General features: G+C 33.3%; 1 protein-coding gene across 6 annotated transcripts in view; it reads left to right on the plus strand.

Annotated features, from left to right (window-relative positions):
* Window positions 1-2,144: 2,144 nt before the first annotated feature.
* The window catches only part of LOC128995421 (A-kinase anchor protein 9-like), an 85,887-nt gene continuing 67,247 nt past the window's right edge, over window positions 2,145-20,784 (plus strand). For all 6 annotated transcript variants that reach the window (XM_054420430.1, XM_054420432.1, XM_054420434.1 and 3 more), the window contains exons 1-10: window positions 2,145-2,428; window positions 4,431-4,538; window positions 4,854-4,962; window positions 6,758-6,861; window positions 7,535-7,615; window positions 9,205-9,345; window positions 9,782-12,352; window positions 13,155-13,280; window positions 19,509-19,619; window positions 20,293-20,458. In XM_054420430.1, coding sequence (XP_054276405.1) covers window positions 2,387-2,428; window positions 4,431-4,538; window positions 4,854-4,962; window positions 6,758-6,861; window positions 7,535-7,615; window positions 9,205-9,345; window positions 9,782-12,352; window positions 13,155-13,280; window positions 19,509-19,619; window positions 20,293-20,458 — 3,559 coding nt within the window. In that variant the 5' untranslated portion in view covers window positions 2,145-2,386. The remainder of the gene's footprint in view (window positions 2,429-4,430; window positions 4,539-4,853; window positions 4,963-6,757; window positions 6,862-7,534; window positions 7,616-9,204; window positions 9,346-9,781; window positions 12,353-13,154; window positions 13,281-19,508; window positions 19,620-20,292; window positions 20,459-20,784) is intronic.

The raw sequence follows: 20,784 nt of genomic DNA on the forward strand, positions 1-20,784 counted from the left end.
TACGTTTAGTTTTCTAATCCAGTCTCTACCTAATATAGGAGTGTAGTTCCCTTTTACAACATACAAATTACCATGAGTTTTAATCTGTTTGAATGAAATTTGTACCCTTGCTACGCCTATTGGTGAAAAAGATTGATTTGTATATGAGCGAAACCTTACATTTGATGGTTTCAACTCACAATTCAGTTTCAAACTTTGAAAATCAGTTAATGATACTATAGTAACTTGACTGCCAGAATCAATTTCAAATTGTTTTGAGCTTCCACCAACCTTGACTGTGACTACAAAAGGATCGTCTCGAGGTTCACCTAAATTGTAATGAATAGGTACAGTTTTTACCTGATTGCAGTCATATTCAGAATCTACGTCGCTTCTTTCAGATTCTGATTCTTGTACTTGCTTTATTGGCTGCCTTATAAGAGATGAAATGCAGACTTTCTCTATGTGGCCTTGCTTATCACAAGATTTGCAATAAAGGTTTCTTGGATCTACAATCTGATGCTTTGTGATTATTCTTCCCACAGCGTAAACACGTATTTTCTAATCCAAGTTCTGTAAGCAGACTTCTTCTCTTGAAGTTTCTAGATGATTGTTGACTTTTTCTAGCTTTATTTCTCATAGAATCGAAACGAGACACAATTTTCGATGATCTGGATTTAGAAATTTGTTTAACATCTGTATCGGTACTGTATAACTTGTTTTGTATTTTAGCAGCTTCAATTGCTAGTGAAATTTCAACTGCTTTTTCAAAACTGATTTCGTTTCCTTGCTGGAGAATCTGTTCCCGAATTTCACTGTCACGAAGTCCACGAATAAATTGGGCTTGCAAAATGCTATTTACTGGTTTCCCACAATCTTTTTCTTGGCAATTCCATTTTGAAGATATAGATAGTTGTTTTAAAACTGTAATGTATTGAGAAATTGATTCATCAGTACCTTGTTCTCTTGATAAAAATTTGTGTCGTTCTGTGAGAACATTTGTCTGTGGACAGAGCTGTTTCTCCAGTAAATCAGTCAAGGTTTCATAGTCTTTTGAAGATGGAAGGTCAGGTGCTGTTAAACTTGATAGAAGGGAATAATATTTAGCACCGAGTGCATTTATCAATATTCTTGCTTTTGTTTCCTTGATTTCATTTGACTCTCCGTGTAACTTTTTCAGTTCAAAGAAGTTTTCTAATCTCTCTTTATAAGATTTGAATGTTTCCACTTTTTCATCAAAAGATTCAAAGGTTACAGAAGAATTGAAGATAGGTGTTGTGACTTTACTGTCTTCCCCATTATTTTCTAGTCTATGACTTGCAAGTTGTCTTACTAAATGGGCAAGAGCAGCAGTTTGGGCTTGTAATGTTTCCAATATTGCTTTGTTATGTTCAGTCACTTCTTGATTATCCATTTAGAATGTCCTGTTCTCTTCAAGCTTGTAAGTAATGCCTAATCTTTTTATTTTCTCCTCTGAGTCGCCATTGTTACGTACTTATTGAATTAAATAATTATAACACATAATTGTAAGAACTAAAAATAATGTCTTGTTTTTATTCATTTCTCAAACTTAGAATTGAAAATATTACATCAGCTGTAAATAGAAATAAAATTAATTAATGAGTCCAGACTAACAGATATAATAATATATAACAGTTGTATTTATGTAAAATAGACATCGCATTTATAGATAACTGTAGTAGTCATGTTTACATTTAAATAGAACACATTGACATGAGCTACCAACGAATTGCACTCCAGTCAGTCAAAATTATCTTATCTTCCTTCCCAATTTATCGATCGTCTGATATCTCATGTGTATTGAGAGATTTGATAGCCTACAGAAATTTATCCTTTTAGTTTGGCTTGAGAAAAGTCGATACATTACGAAAAGAACTATGATATACATGAAAACTAGTGCTTGAGCCTGTGGTGTAATAAACAAAAAAAAGCAAACCCTGTCAAAAGCTGTAATCAACGGCTTCACATTAGATTCAACATTCGTAACACCGATACCTGTATGCATGCAATGCAATTGATGTGCGATCTTACTGGCTATTTTTAAAACGAAAAATGTCAACTGCACTATTTCTGCTAGTTTCGTATTATTGTTGAAAATTTTAATTTTTAAACAGTGGTTGTTTGTTTAGTTGTTGTCACTTGGCCTTTCACAATGTAGCTATCCTACTCACGAAATAATTTATGTTTTTAAATTTTTACTGTAGAATTTCAAAGTAGCACTAAGTTACTTCTTATGTTTGTTTTGACACATGTATTCACCTAGAAGATCTAAGTAGTGGATTTTAGTTTAAATTACTGTGTATAAACAAATTAAATAATGAAAGTTGAAACCATCTAACTTTAGGCCATAACTCATATAAATCAAAGTTAGGATTAGAAAAGTATAATGGATGAGAAACGACACAAAGTAAAACATGCTAGCAATTTGGTAAGTTAACTAGGCTTAGGCCTATTGTGTGACATGATCTTTTATTTGTTAAGCTAATTTGTAAGCTAGGCTAGTCCACGTTGGCTATAACTTAACAAGGCTTTAAATAAAGGACATCTAGCAATATTCAGGTAAGGTTTACCTAACCTAACTAACCAAACGATATATCAAATGAAACAATTGAATAATCCATATTTTCATTCGGTTGTTTGTGCCAACAGATACGGAAGTCTATTACCCATTTTTCTAATGATGCATATTTTTCCAATAAATCTCGTCCTTATCATAAAAACTCAATGTCTAAGTTAACTTAGCGCTTAGGCCTACCTAATTTCTTATGGGCTACAAGTTTGTTGATATACTTTAAATTTTTGTAGTTCCATCTCACAGATTCACAACGGCAGGGTATTGAAAACCTTTATTGAAGAGTGGGGATAACATTTTAGGGTACGACTCAAGCGCCAGAGTGGCATATCCAAGTCTTGTGCTCGTCTTGTGTTGTAGCTGTGCTTAACTTAAGTGTATTCCCTTTTAAAACATTCTCCTTCATGTTCTTTTAGGAGGATGAGTAACTTTTGTCATAAACGTATTGACTGTAGATGGTAAGTATATGTGCTGATTCTTGAAAATAGGTCGTCGATGCGCAGTGTATTCAGAGGATGTTTGAATTCTGAGTGCCTTTTTTTGGAGCAGCAGTACATCGTGGGCTGCAGGAGTGTGTCCCCACAATACCATAATACAAGTCCATAATACGTTATGAGGTTGTTGAAGAGTGTGTGATAAACAGTTATAGGTAGGGCTGGGTTATGATTGACAGAAGTTTTCTTAAAAGGTACAAGACTCTGGAGAGTTTTAACTCACTAACTAACTACACTTAGTGTCAATCCAAAAACCAAGCAGCTTTACAGGTTCATCCCTCCTCCTCTTTAGTTTTGAGGGTTCACACTAAAGATTATGTTTTGTCCTCATTTAGACACAATCTTTGGTGTGATCCTTCAAAACTAGAGAGGAGGAGGATGAACCATTAACCCTCCGAGTGTCACGCGTCATAAAAACGACGCACAACACACTTTGTGTAGGGTCACGCGTCGCTTTTAAGACGCACAAACATCGTTTACGGCGAAGGCTCTATGACTGACTGAATCGGATTGAACTGGATCGAGTTAGGTATCGTTCTTTCCGTAATATTCTAAGCTTTCTGCAGAGGTCTGTCTCTAAGCGCTATTCATTTTAGTTCCGAAAATATTGTAGCAGACAGCTGACGTGCGTGTATTTGTAAACAGCTAGGTTCCCCCGGACCGATGACTGATGTGTTTTATTACGTTTATCATTGTTTTAGTGTTAAAAATCAAAAGTAGTGATATACGTGGTGCATTATAAGAAGATTTAAGTGGTTTTGAAGTGCTGGTTGATGATCCTGAAGAAGTAGGTAGTGATATTGATGTAAATTATCAGCCAGATTCCTAGCTATGGTTAGGCTATGCATTCTTAGCTAAACGCTATGTACTGAAATCCGTTTTTCGCTCATAACTTATTTATTTGATAACTTACCTCGCTATATGATTATATATTTGTAATCCTCATTAAATTTAGAACAAAGTGGCTATTTTCAAATATTTATAGGCCTATAATTTATACAATTTCATTGAGCGCGAACTTATTTTTTTTTTGAAAATTTTCGAAATTATATTTTTTTTTACCTAAAAATTTTTTTTTTGAAAAAATGTTCCTTATGTTTTATATATAATATTGAAGCCTATGATTTTCCAAACAAAATGGTATATAGAACATTAGAATTAACATTGTTTTAAGCTTCTCAGATCCGTTTTAATAAAACCTTGCAAAGGGGCCAAAAATAGGTGGACATTAAGGCCTAAACTATGGACACTCGGAGGGTTAAAGCTGTTCGGTATCATTCATCCATGGCCCTAAAAGACAAGGAATTGGATAGGTTAAGAACAACCTCAGAGGATATCTAATTAATTGATTGTCTATTTTTCAGTTGGATAGTTATATAAAAAGTAAAGCTCTGGACACTGCTGGAAGGTCAGACGACTCAACAGAAAATCCCTATAACACAACTTTACTGCCCAAGGACAAGAATTTTGAGGTAGGCTAACTTATATTTGAAAATTTAAAACTAGCCTAATGTCAAATGCAAAATTTTTAGATTTTTCTTAAAATAAAAACATTTCACTAGGCCTCTATCCCTTCAGTGCCAAACTAGCCTTAACTTAAGTGGTAGCGCATAAGTTACCAGTAACTAGTAACGGTTCTTTGTAATTTCTGTCTCTATTATGACTACTGTACGGTACTAGGCTATGTATTTGCTTAGAGCAATTTCTTTATGAAATTATTCAATCAACAATCTTATGTGACTTTTGTTTAGTCAAAAATAACTTATAAGATTTTTATTTTTAACAAGGACACAGACAGAAATGTGCTCAAGATGGATAGTTCAACACTTAAGATAAAAACTGATCAATTTGATTCTCTCAGCAAGAAAATAAAACGCCTTCAAGATGAACTTTCAGGTAAATTAGAAAATTTTTTTATTTATACCGGTAAGGCTACCTATATAAATTAATCAATTCCTAACCAGAGTCATAGAGGTTTACACAGACGGCAAATATTTTATACAGATTGTTAGTTACTATTGGGTATACTCTAACTACATTATTCTTGTTATAGCCTAAATATTCACCGGGTTGGAGTCTGAATTTACCCTGGGTGACCTTGAGCGCTTGTAACAATACCTTTTCAAATAATCAAATGTTTTAAAACAAAGTATGGTGATGAACTGATCAGAGTCTTGCTGTCTATATCTCTTGTCTCGCTTCAGTGTTTTGCTTAAAATGGTTGGGTGTACAGTGGACTCCCGTCTTATCTGGACACCTTTTAACCGGACATCGGTTCAACCGGACTACACTCGGCGGAAATGCCATCTCTTTACCCGGACAATTTTTATCAGCACTTCGGTTTAACCGGACTGGATCGGCAGGAAATGGGTGGTACTGAAACGACAGTTCTCGTAGGAAAGATTAGAGACCAGTGATCACATGTTTTAATGTAATAATCATTATCGGCTTATACAGTGTGCATTTACATGGTTTGTTTTACCGAGTTTTGGGAGACGTCGGTTTAACCGGAAAACCCGTTAAACTGGGACTGGCCTCGGTCCTGAAGTTGGTGAATATTTTTACATATTTTATTGAAATCCATAGTGTTTGCTGCATGTAGAGAATGATGTTTATTCATGTTTCAAGAAACAACTTATTTTAAACGTTAAGAAATTTGATTTACACTTGAGATATCAAGAAAAATGAAACAAATCATTTATTGACTCTGCACACAAGTAGGCTACAAATTACATCTTAGCCTACCTAAACTTAACATTGTACCTAGCAATAGTAAAATAACATTTTTCTGTTACTCCTACGAACAAAGTCAAAGTAAATTCGGTGTAATCACAAGACGATGAGCAGCTTGTGTTTTCATTGATTTTAGGCCTAGATAGAAAATCACAGTCAATTGTACTTTGACCAATGAAAAATGTCAAATGAAATTCAATATTATATCACACTTTGTACTCTTACTCCCATGGCCATGGATACCCTAGGTGGTATTTGGCTTCGCCAAAAAGTTGCCTCATCTCTCCCTGTTCTCTGAATTTTCTTTCCTTGCTCTCAATTTTGCACATCTTTCTCCACCTGGTCCTTCTATCGATTCTTGGGTCTTTTTCCTGCTGGGTTTTGCCCCCAAACTTCTTTAACCTTAATTAGTATTGTGACTTTGAATTAGAGTTAATTATTGCACACATTTGAACAAACTCTTTTATTGAATGGAATATTTATAAACTGTAAATTGTAAAAGGTAAACATTGAACTACATTGTTTCATAATTAATAACAACAGCTGATCATAGAAAGTATAAAGGATACTACAATAATTAGTCTGCCATCTTCCATGGCCAGCCACCTTAGTCTTCTGTTCTTTCTTTGCTTCTCCTACTATGTCTGGGGAATGGTTCATGTCTCATATTTCTTGGTTGTGCTTAATTCTCCCTTTCTCTAACAGATCCAAATATTTTTCTCAAAATTCTGGTTTTCAATTAAACCAACTTCTTTTCTGTTTGTTTGTCTATAAACTATGTCTCTGCTTTATAAAGCAGGATTGGCCTTATGATAGTCTTGTATACTCTTAATTTTGTTTTATGTGACAGTAATTTTGATTTAAAAATGTTGTTTTGAATATTATATTTGAAAACATTATATTTAACCCTACGTTAAAAATTATATTTAACATTACTAACTTAAATTTGAACTTTCAGAGAAAAGTGAACGCATTACTGCCCTAGAAATTGAAAATAAAATGCTGCGGTCAGGCAGTGGCGACTGCGTAGGAACAACTCCCAGGGATGGGGATAAAGTTATGGTGAGTTAAGCTTCACAGTTCTAATTAAAAGAAAACTGTTTTCAAATTAAATCAAATCCAATCCTTTATTGTTGTTAGGCATAACAATCATGCAATAGACTTGGTCAATATAAAGAACTGTATCGCAACAAAGGGTTACACAGGAACCCTGTGAAGACTTAGTTCTTTACAAGTTTCATACTAATCAATAGTCCCTACGTTATTTGCTATACTCTCATTTTGTTTCTGAGTGTGAAGAACAACACAAACAAAGACAAAGACGATGTGATTCTTAAATTTAGTTTATCTAGCCAACATTTTATCTACCTTACACAGTGTTTTATAAGAGACCACTTTCAGGAAATATAATAGGTGAATTCAGAGGTAAGAAGATTTTGAATTAGAGTCTAGAAAAAAATCAATTATCTACCTTTAGTTTTCTTCAGGCAATCACTGATCAGTATCTTGCTAGACACAGTTTTGGAAACTGACTTATCTGACATCAAATGAGATGATTCAAAATATGTGTTCTTTACAGAGACATGAAAAAGATGTAGCCTATTAGCTTATAATGGGTAATTATCATAAATGGGATTTATTACAGATCCTACTTAAAATACTTATTTCATTATAAACAATCGGTTTAAGTTGTAATGAGCTATATTTTGTTGATTTGAAGTTATTTTGGTTTTAGATCAAAGATCTGCATGGGATGGTGGATGCGAGAGATACTTTCATACATCAGCTGTCAGATAGTCTGCAGAAACGATCAGAGGTAAGCTCTCGTTTATAAGATCTTGAAATAAAATGTGTTATAGTTTAAATCTCGACATTGCTCACCTTAAATAAACATTCTATGTCAAACACTTTTTTATAATATAATGGATTTAAAGATGCTTTGCAATAGGTAAAATGAAACATTCTGCAGCTACCACTACCACTTTTTTTTATACGTGAATGAATGGTTTAAATACCTTTACTGTCAAAGCGATCCTTGTAGTCTTAGTAGGCTACTGCAGTTTCGATACTTTCATGGTATCTTCTTCAGGCTAGGATATCATTTTCATTCGTTTTCACAAACACGTCATTTTTAATAAAATTTGTGAAAACGAATAAAAATGATATCCAGGCCTGAAGAAGATACCATGAAAGTATCGAAACTGCAGTAGCCTACTAAGACTACAAGGATCGCTTTGACAGTAAAGGTATTTAAACCATTCATTCACTTATTGAAAAAAGCGGTTCAGTGGCTGTCAACATGAAGTTTTTTGTATATCCTGCAAAAAGTAAAACATGCTATTTCTATCCTGCCCATTGTAGAATGAGAGGTAAGGTGGCTAAAATGTTTAACCTAAAATCTCAATTTTTGTTTAACCCTCCGAGTGTCCATAGTTTAGGCCTTAATGTCCGCCTATTTTTGGCGCATTTGCAAGGTTTTATTAAAACGGATCTGAGAAGCTTAAAACAATGTTAATTCTACTGTTCTATATACCATTTTGTTTGGAAAATCATGGGCTTCAATATTATACATAAAACATAAGGAACATTTGTTTCAAAAAAATTTTTTAGGTAAAAAAAAATATTTTGGAAAATTTTCAAAAAAAAAAGTTTGCGCTCAATGAATTTGTATAAATTATAGGCCTATAAATATTTGAAAATAGCCACTTTGTTCTAAATTTTATGAGGATTACAAATATATAATAATATAAGGAAGTAGATTTGCAAATAAATAAGTTATGGGCAAAAAACAGATTTCAGTACATAGCGTTTAGCTAAGAATGCATAGCCTAACCATAGCTAGGAATCTGGCTGATAATTTACATCAATATCACTACCTACTTCTTCAGGATCATCAACCAGCACTTCAAAACCACTTAAATCTTCTTATAATGCAACACGTATATCACTACTTTTGATTTTTAACACTAAAACAATGATAAACGTAATAAAACACATCAGTCATCGGTCCGAGGGTAACCTAGCTGTTTACAAATACGCACACGTCAGCTGTCTGCTACAATTACGATCGGCTCGGAGAACATAAAGCGCTTAGAGACAGACCTCTGGAGAAAGCTTAGAATATAACAAAAAGAACGATACCAAACTCGATCCAGTTCAATCCGATTCAGTCAGTCATAGAGCCTTCGCCGTAAACGATGTTCGTGCGTCAAAAAATCGACGCGTGACACTACACAAAGTGTGTCGTGCGTCGATTTTTCGACGAGTGACGCTCGGAGGGTTAAGGTTGTTTTTAGATTGCTGGGTTCTCAGTAAAACCAATTCTTAATATCGTTACCATTTGCCAATTGGATAATTGTTTATGCTATAACACTGTAAACAATTAATAATGTAATTTTATTTTAGGAGCTTCAAAATTCAGTTCTAAAAGAGAAAGAATTGACAGAGGAAATACACAAACTCCAGCTGCAAGTAAATGTGTTAACAAAGCAGAGTGAAAAGAATCTGTCAGAAGCTTATAGTGAAACTGTAGAGTACAAAGCTAAGGTAAATTATGTTGTTGTATGTTTTAAGCTCTAGTCCTACTAATCAACCACCAACCAGCCAACCAACTGTCAACCAATTGCTATATCTTAGTCATGGCTGATAAATGTAATTTATTTTGAAAAGACTCTTACTACCTAGATTTTCAGTGTGGATTGTCCCGGTGAACACAATTCCCTAACAGTAATCAAAATGAAATAATCACAAAATTTATAACATTTTTTAAGACATTTCTTTATTGTTTTCTTGGACTTTATTTGAATTGAATAGTAGCCTATTTGACCATATTCCACGACTTGTTTTAATTACTTTTAAAAATTAGATAGACTATGTCTTCATCATCAGGTAAAATATGTAGGCCTAATGGATCTAAGTGTAGGTTAATCAAAATAAAATAATTGTTTTGAATTTAAATACATTTAAAGTTTTATTTTTCCAGGTTGAATTAATGTCCAATCAAATCCAAGAATATTCTGAACTTTTGCAATCAATGAGAGCTACTTTAGACAATAACAATAAAGAAATTGCAGCTAAAAAAGATGAACTTCATGCAAAGGAGAAAAAATTGGAGAAATATAAAAGTGATGCTTCTGAAGATATTAAAAAACTCATGAGGCAGGTTGAAACCTTAAACTCCGACCTTTCCGAGAAGGAAAAAGAGCTAATAAAAAGTAAACAACAAGTTGAATCACTGCAAAGTCAAATGGAAGAACAATTCGGTTCTGAAATCGTAGCCTTAAAAGCTAAGCTGGAAAATAAGTATGCCGAAGATGTGCAGAAAGTAGAACTATTGTATGACAGCATGTTGTTGGAACAGATACGCAAGGGAGACGCACAGTTGAAAGCAGTTAAAGGTAGTACATCAGCAGAAAATAGATCTCACCTTGAGGACCAAGTGAGGTCTTTGCAGGAATTGTATGAGAAAGAGAAAAGTAAATACAACAAAGAATTGCAGATCTTACAATCAAAAAGCAAGAGAATCGAAGAAAGATTGACTTTTGAGCTTGAAAAATACAAACATGAAGCAGATCATTACCGACAGCAAGTAGAAAATCTCGAAAACAAAGTTGCTGAGGAGGTAAGAAAGATTCAACAAGAATGTTCTAAAGAAGTTAATAGGTTTGAATGTGAAATGAAACAAGATCAAAATAAATACGAGGCAGAAATATTACTGCTTGGTAAGCAGCTTAAGGATTATGCCATTAATGAAGGTGCCAAAGAAGCTGAAGTAGAATATTACAAAAATGAACTATTGAAATTGGAACGCCACACACGTTCTATTGAAGAAAAGTTTACCTGGACTGTGGATGATTTTGAAAAGGAGAGATCCCAATTGCAAGCTCAAATAATAGACTTTAAAAACAATGAATCTAAGCTAATGAATGAACTAAGAATAAGCAGATCTAAACTGCTTGAGTATGAAAATAAAGAGTACGAGTTTAATGAAAACTTGAAAGATCAAACAAGTAATTTTAATGAAAAATATCAAAGGGTGGTTCGTACATTTCAGGATCAGATACAAGATTTGATGAATGAATTGGAGCGGTCAAAAACTCATTATGAAGGGGAAAAAGTTCGGTTAAAATCAGTAATAAACGAGAAAGAAAACCAAATCAAAAATTTAGAAGCTAAGCTCAATATTTTGGAATCTAATAAAACCAAAGAGAACGATTTGATTACAGAATCGCACGGAGATCATGATTCAGTTCAGCAGCTAGTTGATGGCCTAAAAAATAAGTTAATGCTGGCTGAAAAATGTCAGAAATCAAATACTGAGCTTCTGGTGAAGTTTACGAACGAATTAAAACATGTAAAAACACTTATCAGTAAAATGGTACATGCAAGTAACGATACTGAAGATAGCCTTCAAAATGTTGATTGTTCTCTTCAAGTTACTGTGGGAGACACCCAGCATGAGGACCTTGTCCAAGAACTGGAACAGACGATATGTGATATTAAGAATATGACACAACATGTTGACCTCAGTGAAGTTTTACAACCAAGCAGAATGTCAAGTATTTACACTTCCACCCCAAGGATAAATGATAGTACTGAAATTGTTTCTGACGATCCAGGCAAAGATCCCATCAGGTCATGTGAATTATTAGAGGCTGAAAACATCAAATTGACTAAAAACGTGGAAATGCTTGCCACTCGTATTAAAGTAATGGAATATCTTTTTAGCACGGCAGCCAAAGAAAACCAAGCCTTTGATGAAAAATGTAATGACCTAAAAGTCAAAGTGTCTGAACTTGAAACATTAAAATTTTCTGAGTTTGTGCTAAAAAAAGAAAATGATGAGCTAAAAGAGCGTCTGAAGCAACTAGAGTTATCAGAAGAAAATATTCGTAAAGAAATGGCCCAGTTAGTAGATAGTAACATTAAACTGGAAAAAACTTTGAATAAAAGTTTAGTGGACCTTCACGAAGAGGTTTCTAACAACGGACCCAACATAAGTTTACAAGCTCTTTTATCTGATTTAGAAGCCAAATCAGATGAAGTTGTGCATCTAAGATCTCAACTTAATGCCGTTCAAAATGCATTGAAGGATAATCAAGAAAAGACAATGCATTTGAAATCACAATGTGATAAGTTTAAGGCAGAACACGAGTTCATGATGTCCGAAATTAAAACCAAACAGCAAGAACTGGAAGAAATATGGAAAGAAAGGAACGAACTGTCAACTGAAAACAAAGTGCTACAATCAAAACTTGTATCAATTCAAGGGAAAAGTTCTTTGCAGATACATAAAATACCCAGTTCAATAAGATGTAGCAGCACAAGTATGCTTGTACCAGATGGGTTTGTGGCAGACAAAGAATCAGAGACAATGAAGTTGCCGATATCTGAAACCGATGATGATTTCAACGACTTCCATTTGAAGAGGATACAGACTATGCATTTACTGACAGAATCCATTGCCATGTCATCAAAAACTAGCCTGAGGGGTAGCTGCAGCAACTTGTCACTGTCAAGTCGTATAGATCAGTCGCTTCAGCAAATTGAAAATGTACGTATTGGATTTTTTTTAAACCTTTTTATTGACCTAGATCTAATACATTTAACATATTATGCCTACAGACCTAAATTATTATGTTTAGATGTTAGGACAGTCAAACCTTAAACCAAAGCCTTTTTGAATTTTACACTTAACTTTTAAATATTTAATCTTGTTTTTTTTTTTGTAAACCAAGAAGTTTTTTTTCATCCTGCTAACAATATCAAATGTATGGCAATCTTTACAAAAGGTACTACTAACACTAGGGATTTTTTTTGCATTTATTTATTAGTTTTTAATCTTCAAAATTCATTAGCATGGAATGTACCTTGGTGTAGTACTACTGCTCATCTGTCGGAATTATTTCCATAGACAAAATTATCTTTATCCAAAAATGATAACTTTATGAACAATCAATATATGGATATTCTGATACTCTATTCCCATTATAGAGGAACAGGCTAATACATACATCCAAGATGTGAAAAAAAACTTATAAAAAAAGTACCAGGAAGATTTCAAAAACAATTTTTTGAAGTTGGAATAAATTAATATTGCAATAATATGTTCTATTTCCTTCTTTGATGTTACTTCATGTATCAGTATACTTATTATTTTAAACACATTTAAAGCACTTCTCTTTTATTCCTTCAGTGTTTATACTTTTACTTTTGTAATGACACAAGTTGTTTTGACTAAAGTGTGCGTTTCATAACCTCATGTGGAGCTTGCCCAAAGGATATTTAGTTTTTAGTGATTGAGATTTCAATAACTGCCAAAATATTTTTATGTTAATACCTGTCTCTTTTTCAAGATGTTTGAGCCTGATCATGGATCTATGTCCACTATACTTGAAGAAGATGAAGAATTATCTGACGAGTTTCGTGTCTTCTGTGAACGGATGGCTCAGGGAGACCAGCAACTGACAGGAGAAGAGAAGGTGGATCTAAGAGACCTAATCAACAGTTGATCCTAACCTATCAAGACCACAGTTTTCCTTTTTATCACTCTACCACGTTGTAACCTGTCTTTGTCCAATACACACGTTTCCTATCCATGTCGTACTTTCCTTTAGTGCTGAATTAACTTTGTTGCATAACATATTATTTTTTATTAAGTTGAAACAAATGGAAATAGATTTAAAAGTAATCTTACTTTATATTTCAGTAGATCATATACCATTATAGTTATTGTGGTTATACCTTGTTCACAATATTTGGGCAGTTTGAGGGAAAATTCCCCTAAAATTGCCTAAATATTGTGAACGAAGTATAGTGTAGTTGATTTAAAGATTTAAAATTAAGTGACACATAAATACTTTAACAAGCTCAGACTATCTATTAAATTGCAAACACAGATTTAATTCAGCACTTAAATGTAAAAATATAATAATCATGATAGTTATGAGTTTTATTCTGTTTTTTATGTTACTGCTGTTGTTGTACTGTTGTGTTTTGTTTGTTGCTGTCCATGCCAGTGGCAATTTTTACAGGAGGCATTGTACAGTGTACTCAAACGCTTTTAAGGACAGTGGTCTAAGACCATATGTACTATGGATGTGAACTGTCCCTTCTGCACTGAATACTTACTCTAACCGCTAGACTTGTAACACACCATAGTGTTCATTAATATCAACACACCATGCTATTCTTATTAATAAACTATAAGTCAATAAGTTTTTCCTGGGCTAGTTTAACGGTATTTCAATTGGCAAAGCTGAAAAAATCAAACTCCTTGACACTATAAACAAAGAAAATCTAGTACGATATCAGTGGTGTAGTGGTAAACTTACCAGTGCAATAACGCTAACCATTGTAGAAAAGATTTGGTAGCCTATCTATATATAGGTTCTTCGGAAAAAGCAGAGTGGGAACGCTATTCCCATGTGTTCCTGCTCCACTACACCACTGAAGGAGACTAACAGGGCTGTGGAGATGGAGGGTGTAGGGCTGCACTTAAGTTAACGTCCTACACTCATTCGAATGAAAAAATATCGATATATAGATGATTTGATATAACAATTATTTCATTTGGTTAGTTAGGTTAGGTTAACCTAACTAACCAAACTTGATATATAGAACGAAGTAATCGATATATTGATCGATATATTCGTTCTAATAAGCGTAGAACGTAAACTAAAGTGCAGCCGTACAGTAGAACTCCATCCGAACTCCGGATATAGAGAGGAAGGTTATTTTAACAAAAAGTAGCAAAACGGCCATTGGTGACCTACATGTTCATAGGATACACTAACTACCACTTAGCTAAAAGATTCGGCCAATCCGATGATTCGAGGTGTAGGCCTATGTCTAAACCAAGGATTATGAACACCTCACTATGCCCCAGTGGTTGTAGTATATCGCTACAAAGACAAACACACAGGTCACCAATTATTTGCCACACAGGACGGGAATCGACCCCGAGCAAATGAATGCCACTGGCCAAGTGACACAAGCCCTAGCCTTCTTGGCTATCTGTGCTTGGAGATTATGGAGTAAAAACTTGTATTTAAGCTGATGTCAACAATTGCTAACAGATAGCGCACCCGACGGCGCTACAACCTAGTTGTTCAATGCGTTACTAGGTAGCAGCACTAGTTAGTCTCGGACTATTTAGATGATATTTTTCAGCTGAACCACAACAGTGAGCATAAATGGTGTTACTGTGGCATTACTGACAAAAAGTTTTTTTCCCTAAAAAGTCTATATTAATAATAATAATAACAATAATAAATCTTTATTTCTCCTCAAGTAATACAATAAAAATTACAAAGATCTATAAAAACAAATTATTTTACAATGTAATCAAAACTTATTGTTAATTAGTTAAATAAAAACAGTTTGCTTTAACTTGCGAAGAAATATACACACCCAAAGAAGATTAAAACTTCTGTGTGTGGGCGGGAGTCTCAACTAATTTTAACAATAACAAAAAATTCTCTGAAAAGGGTAACAAAATGAATTATAAATTAAATTTACCTTTAGTCCAATTATAATAACCTTATCAAACTAAACAAGGATAAATTCAATATGACGTTGCAAACTATATGTCTTTTGATTTTATGAGATTTTGGTTTCAAATAATGCTATCAGTATCAGAACATTCCAATTCATAAGAAAACTTGGAAATTTATAACAAAAAGACAGCTTTTTAAAATGTAATCTGCAAATGCCAAGAATTTTCTTTGTTATATATTTGTTATTGTCTTATAATTCCAAATTAGCCTGATTAATAAATTAGTGAAAACGATACAGTTACAATTCAAGAACAGGTTATGGAATTAAAAGGCAAACAAAAAAGTCTTACAAATACGAATTATAGGCCTAGCAGTCGAAGGGTTAAATAGTTTTAAAGGACTAACATTTTATAGTCTGTGTCTATACACCATTACAAAGAACAGATAAAGCTACTAGAGTACCTAACATAAAAGTTTGTGTGATGATAAAAAAACACCACATAGTTGAACTATTCATTGTGTTTTGGCCCGGCCCGTAATTTGTTGAATCTCATCTGCGAGCGCTAATCTCGGCCCGCCGACAGTGACATATTGGCTAAATTGACGTACGTTTTACACTGACAAGTTATCTGAGGTAATTATACAAAAGATTCGGGTTTGAGATTCCATTAACAAGATTCGAGAATCCAAATTGTTTTTTTTTTTTTAGAATTATAAGCCTTAGACTGTGACATTGCTTAACCATAGAGGTTATTAACGTCGTAATATACAGCACTGTGACATTGACTACCCATAGAGGTTATTGACGTCATAATATACAGTACCTACTCAAGTACTGTGACATTGCCTAACCATAGAGGTTATTGTCGTGGTGGTGGCTATTATAGTTCGGCCGCTTAGAAAACGACCTGCGCGCTAATGCTAAACCAATGCTGGAGGAGGTCGCTTTCTAAGCGGCCGAACTATAAGTGTTAAATGGTTCCTAGTCACAAACAAAACTACAAGATCACGCCACTCATCCTACACTCATCTCCATTCATACTTGGCAAAATACCTACTTTGTTTGGTCACCATTTCATTGAAAAGTATAAAGTAAGCCTATCAAAAAATATAAAGTTATTGACGTTGTAAAGTACAGTAAACTGTGACATAGACTAACCAACCACAGAGGTTATTAGACATAGACATAGACATACTTTATTTACACAAAACATTCCATACATATCATAACATTTAGAATAGGTGCATTGTCAAAATTAAATGCATACATAAAATATTTAACATTTAAACTTAACTTAAAATTAAACACTTAAAATGAAAAAAAAATGTTCTGAATTGAAGTTCTGTAAAAATCGTCAATTGAGTAAAAATCCTTGTCAATAAGTAAATTATTTATTGTCTCTTTAAATTTGGTTTTGTTTAATGACTTATAGCATGGCGGAAGCATAGTGTACAATCTCAGCCCAGCATACAATGGAGATTTTTCATATAGGGTATTGTCGTGGTGGTGGTTTTAAGTGAAATGGTTCCTTTTCCATTCTTGCTTTTTTAATCACCATAAGCCCATTTGTAATTATTTTTGGGACTCAAGATTCAATTTTTTTAGGATTCGGATTTGAAAGTCGAAGTTCCTGGATTCGACTATCACTAAATCTTAATGTGTGTGCCCCGGCAGTGGGAAGGCCAACATTAAATAAATGGTGTCCATTTTGGGTAGAAATTAATGGCATTATTGACCTTCACATGGCATTATTGGCACCAGGTGCTACACTTGTCTTGCTTATTTTTACACTAGTATAGAGGAAAGGAGAAAGACACAATTTTTTTTAATTTTGGCTAAACATGAACCTATGGTATTGGAGAACATATAAAACTGAAATAACCTGCAGAAAAAATTGGCATTAATATATTTAATACCCCCGCCGCAGCAAACCTGCAGACTAAGCGAATTTCCATTTGACTGATTGGATTTACACTAAAATGTCTACTTAACCCTCCAAGTGTCCATAGTTTAGGCCTTAATGTCCACCTATTTTTGGCGCATTTGCAAGGTTTTATTAAAACGGATCTGAGAAGCTTAAAACAATGTTAATTCTAATGTTCTATATACCATTTTGTTTGGAAAATCATGGGCTTCAATATTATATATAAAACATGAGGAACATTTTTAAAAAAAAAAAAATTTTTAGGTAAAAAAAATATAATTTTGAAAATTTTAAAAAAAAAAATAAGTTCCCGCTCAATGAAATTGTATAAATTATAGGCCTATAAATATTTGAAAATAGCCACTTTGTTCTAAATTTTATGAGGATTACAAATATATAATAATATAAGGAAGTATATTTGCAAATAAATAAGTTATGGGCAAAAAACTGATTTCAGTACATAGCGTTTAGCTAAGAATGCATAGCCTAACCATAGCTAGGAATCTGGCTGATAATTTACATCAATATCACTACCTACTTCTTCAGGATCATCAACCAGCACTTCAAAACCACTTAAATCTTCTTATAATGCACCACGTATATCACTACTTTTGATTTTTAACACTAAAACAATGATAAACGTAATAAAACACATCAGTCATCGGTCCGGGGGAACCTAGCTGTTTACAAATACACGCACGTCAGCTGTCTGCTACAATATTTTCGGAACTAAAATGAATATCGCTTAGAGACAGACCTCTGGAGAAAGCTTAGAATATTACGGAAAGAACGATACCTAACTCGATCCAGTTCAATCCGATTCAGTCAGTCATAGAGCCTTCGCCGTAAACGATGTCTGCGTGTCGAAAAATCGACAAGAAACACTACACAAAGTGTGCTGCTTGTCGAATTTTCGTCAAGTAACACTGGGAGGGTTAAAAATATAACATTTATTCTTGATTTAAATAGAATTCAAGTACTTAGGTTTGCTGCATCAGGGAGGGTAAAACTGTTTTTTTTTTTTTGTAAAATGTGAATAGTTAGTAAGAAATAAAAACATTTTCCAAATTTGATAAAAAAAAATTCACAAACAAGCAAACTACAACAGTTTACTTATTCTCCATAAGAATAACATGGGAATTTTAAATTTACAATTTTTTGGAATTTTCTCCGTAACCATTAGGCGCATAATAACGCTTCAATATACTAAATTATTTGTTTTTTTAAGCTCTACAAAATGGTTTGGAAAGAAATTGCTAAATTTTATGTTTTTTGGGTCAAAAATGGGAAAAACCTATTTTTACCCCATAAAACCCCCCGTAAACCCCCGTTCCCATGGTCCGATCATGCTGGATCGCGAACTCGTTCGAATAAACGTACGTTTACACGTTTGTACCAAATTTCATCAAAATCGGATCATTTTTGCTCGAGTTATCGTGCTGACGGTCACACACATATATATATATATATATATATATATATTAAATATTTAAGTAAATAAGTACAACTGAGCACCCTGAATATTATATTTTATAAAAAGAAGTGACATGTTTCGGACATTAGTCCATTTTCAAACTTCAAAATACATTAAACACTTAACCATTGTTTATATTGTTTGTTTGTAAATAAATATGATTTATATATACAGATGGTTTATAGAACTAGACAGGATTTGGAAAAACTTTTTGTTACTGATTATTTAATTTTAATTTTAAATGTCTAGTTCTATAAACCATCTGTATATATAAATCATATTTATTTACAAACAAACAATATAAACAATGGTTAAGTGTTTAATGTATTTTGAAGTTTGAAAATGGACTAATGTCCGAAACATGTCACTTCTTTTTATAAAATATAATATTCAGGGTGCTCAGTTGTACTTATTTACTTAAATATTTAATATATCAGCAGCCCTATTAAGTGAACACCTAAATTGAAATATATATATATATATACGTATATATGAATTTGAACGGATGGTGTTTTTGGCCTCTAGGGACCTCAAAACGAAAAAAAAATCGGTCCTGCGTCCAGGTCTTACCATGAGTACTACGGTAATAGCTTATTCCCTATATGGGAAATTCGCTAATAACAAAATCACTAAAGAATGTCCACGTCATATACGTTAATTTAAACCAAACAATATCTTGTTTTGAAAATCATTGTTTTCTGTGTAAAATTACTGAAATAATACAAGTTCTGATCTTTTAAAGTGTTGTAATGGTATTACTGTTTTTGCTATCGTTTATAAGGGGTTGAATTAAGTCCTTGTTATTTTTCACAGGATAAAATTGGTGCATCTGATCAGGTTACTAAGAAACCTTATCAACTCTGGGCTGATGCTCTCAGGCAGCTTATCAAAGCGTTATTTTCTGAGTACACTTTCCGTGTTAAAGTAAGTATTACTTTTTATGCTAAAATAGAGTAAAAACTTTTTATGTCATTAGTTGTTCTTTTAATTTTGTTTGAATTTATAGGTTAAGCTTATCTTTGGTTCTGTAGAAGTGAACTTTTTCTAGATAAAGTGTAACAAAATGCAATTAACTCAGTAGTAATGGGGAAATTAAAAAATACATAGGACCTACATTTATAAAACAATTATAAACTTATTAAATCATCACACAATCTTACAATCTTAATTTGCTTAAGATTCGACCTATTTTGTTATTTCTATCAGTTGAATATTGTCATAGATAAAACATACTCCCTTAGTAGATTTCTCATCCTTATGGAACAGCTGAAGACAATTTTATTGTTAGTTCTGTACGGTTTATGTAGAGTTCGTGTTTTGTTTACAATTTGTTTCCCGTTATTACAGCCATTTAAAACCTCGTTTAACCAAATAATACGATCTAATCATAAACAATAACTTGTCCCCTAGTTATATAACCAAACAGTAAAGCACAAATCAAGAAATTAACCCTAAAATAATAGAAACAAAGTTTCGTCGACACTAGCGCCTTTGTGTCACGTACATGAACTACACACGAAAAACGTGCTTCAAAATTTACAATGGGATGAGAAGTCTACTTGTGTTGGTTAGTCTATGATATTGTTTACATTTTCAGAAAATGCTCAGACCCTGGTTACAAGAAAATGAAACTCTGGATCTAGATTACCTTACTCAAGATGTTAGTCCAAGCAAGAAATGTTTGGAGGAAGTAAAAGATGACAAAAATGCTACATTCCCCAAGAGTTCTTCAGTAATAGAAGATTACAACATCTCTTCACAAGGTAAAGATGTTGTTAGTTGTTATGCTAAAATGGTATTTACATTGTTAAGACAATCTAGGATTTTTAAACTTTCTTTTTGTTTCTCTGCCATTTGTCACCAGTCTGTAATTCATAACTGTGTTTTATATCAGGCACTTAAAGCTAGCATAGATTAAACAAACCCCCTTAGTAGATTCTGTCATCCTTTCAGTAGTGATATGGTGACATCAGCCCTTATAAAAAAACATAATGGTACTAGACTTTGGTGTAGATTGTCCTCATCCAATATATGTAAAAAGTGACAATGTATATGAGCTTAGTACGCAACAAATATCCCATTGGTCTGT

The sequence above is a fragment of the Macrosteles quadrilineatus genome, unplaced genomic scaffold, assembly GCF_028750875.1.
Source record: "Macrosteles quadrilineatus isolate MER2022 unplaced genomic scaffold, UCM_ALF_1.0 Scaffold_5__1_contigs__length_97177068, whole genome shotgun sequence".
Taxonomy (NCBI): domain Eukaryota; kingdom Metazoa; phylum Arthropoda; class Insecta; order Hemiptera; family Cicadellidae; genus Macrosteles; species Macrosteles quadrilineatus.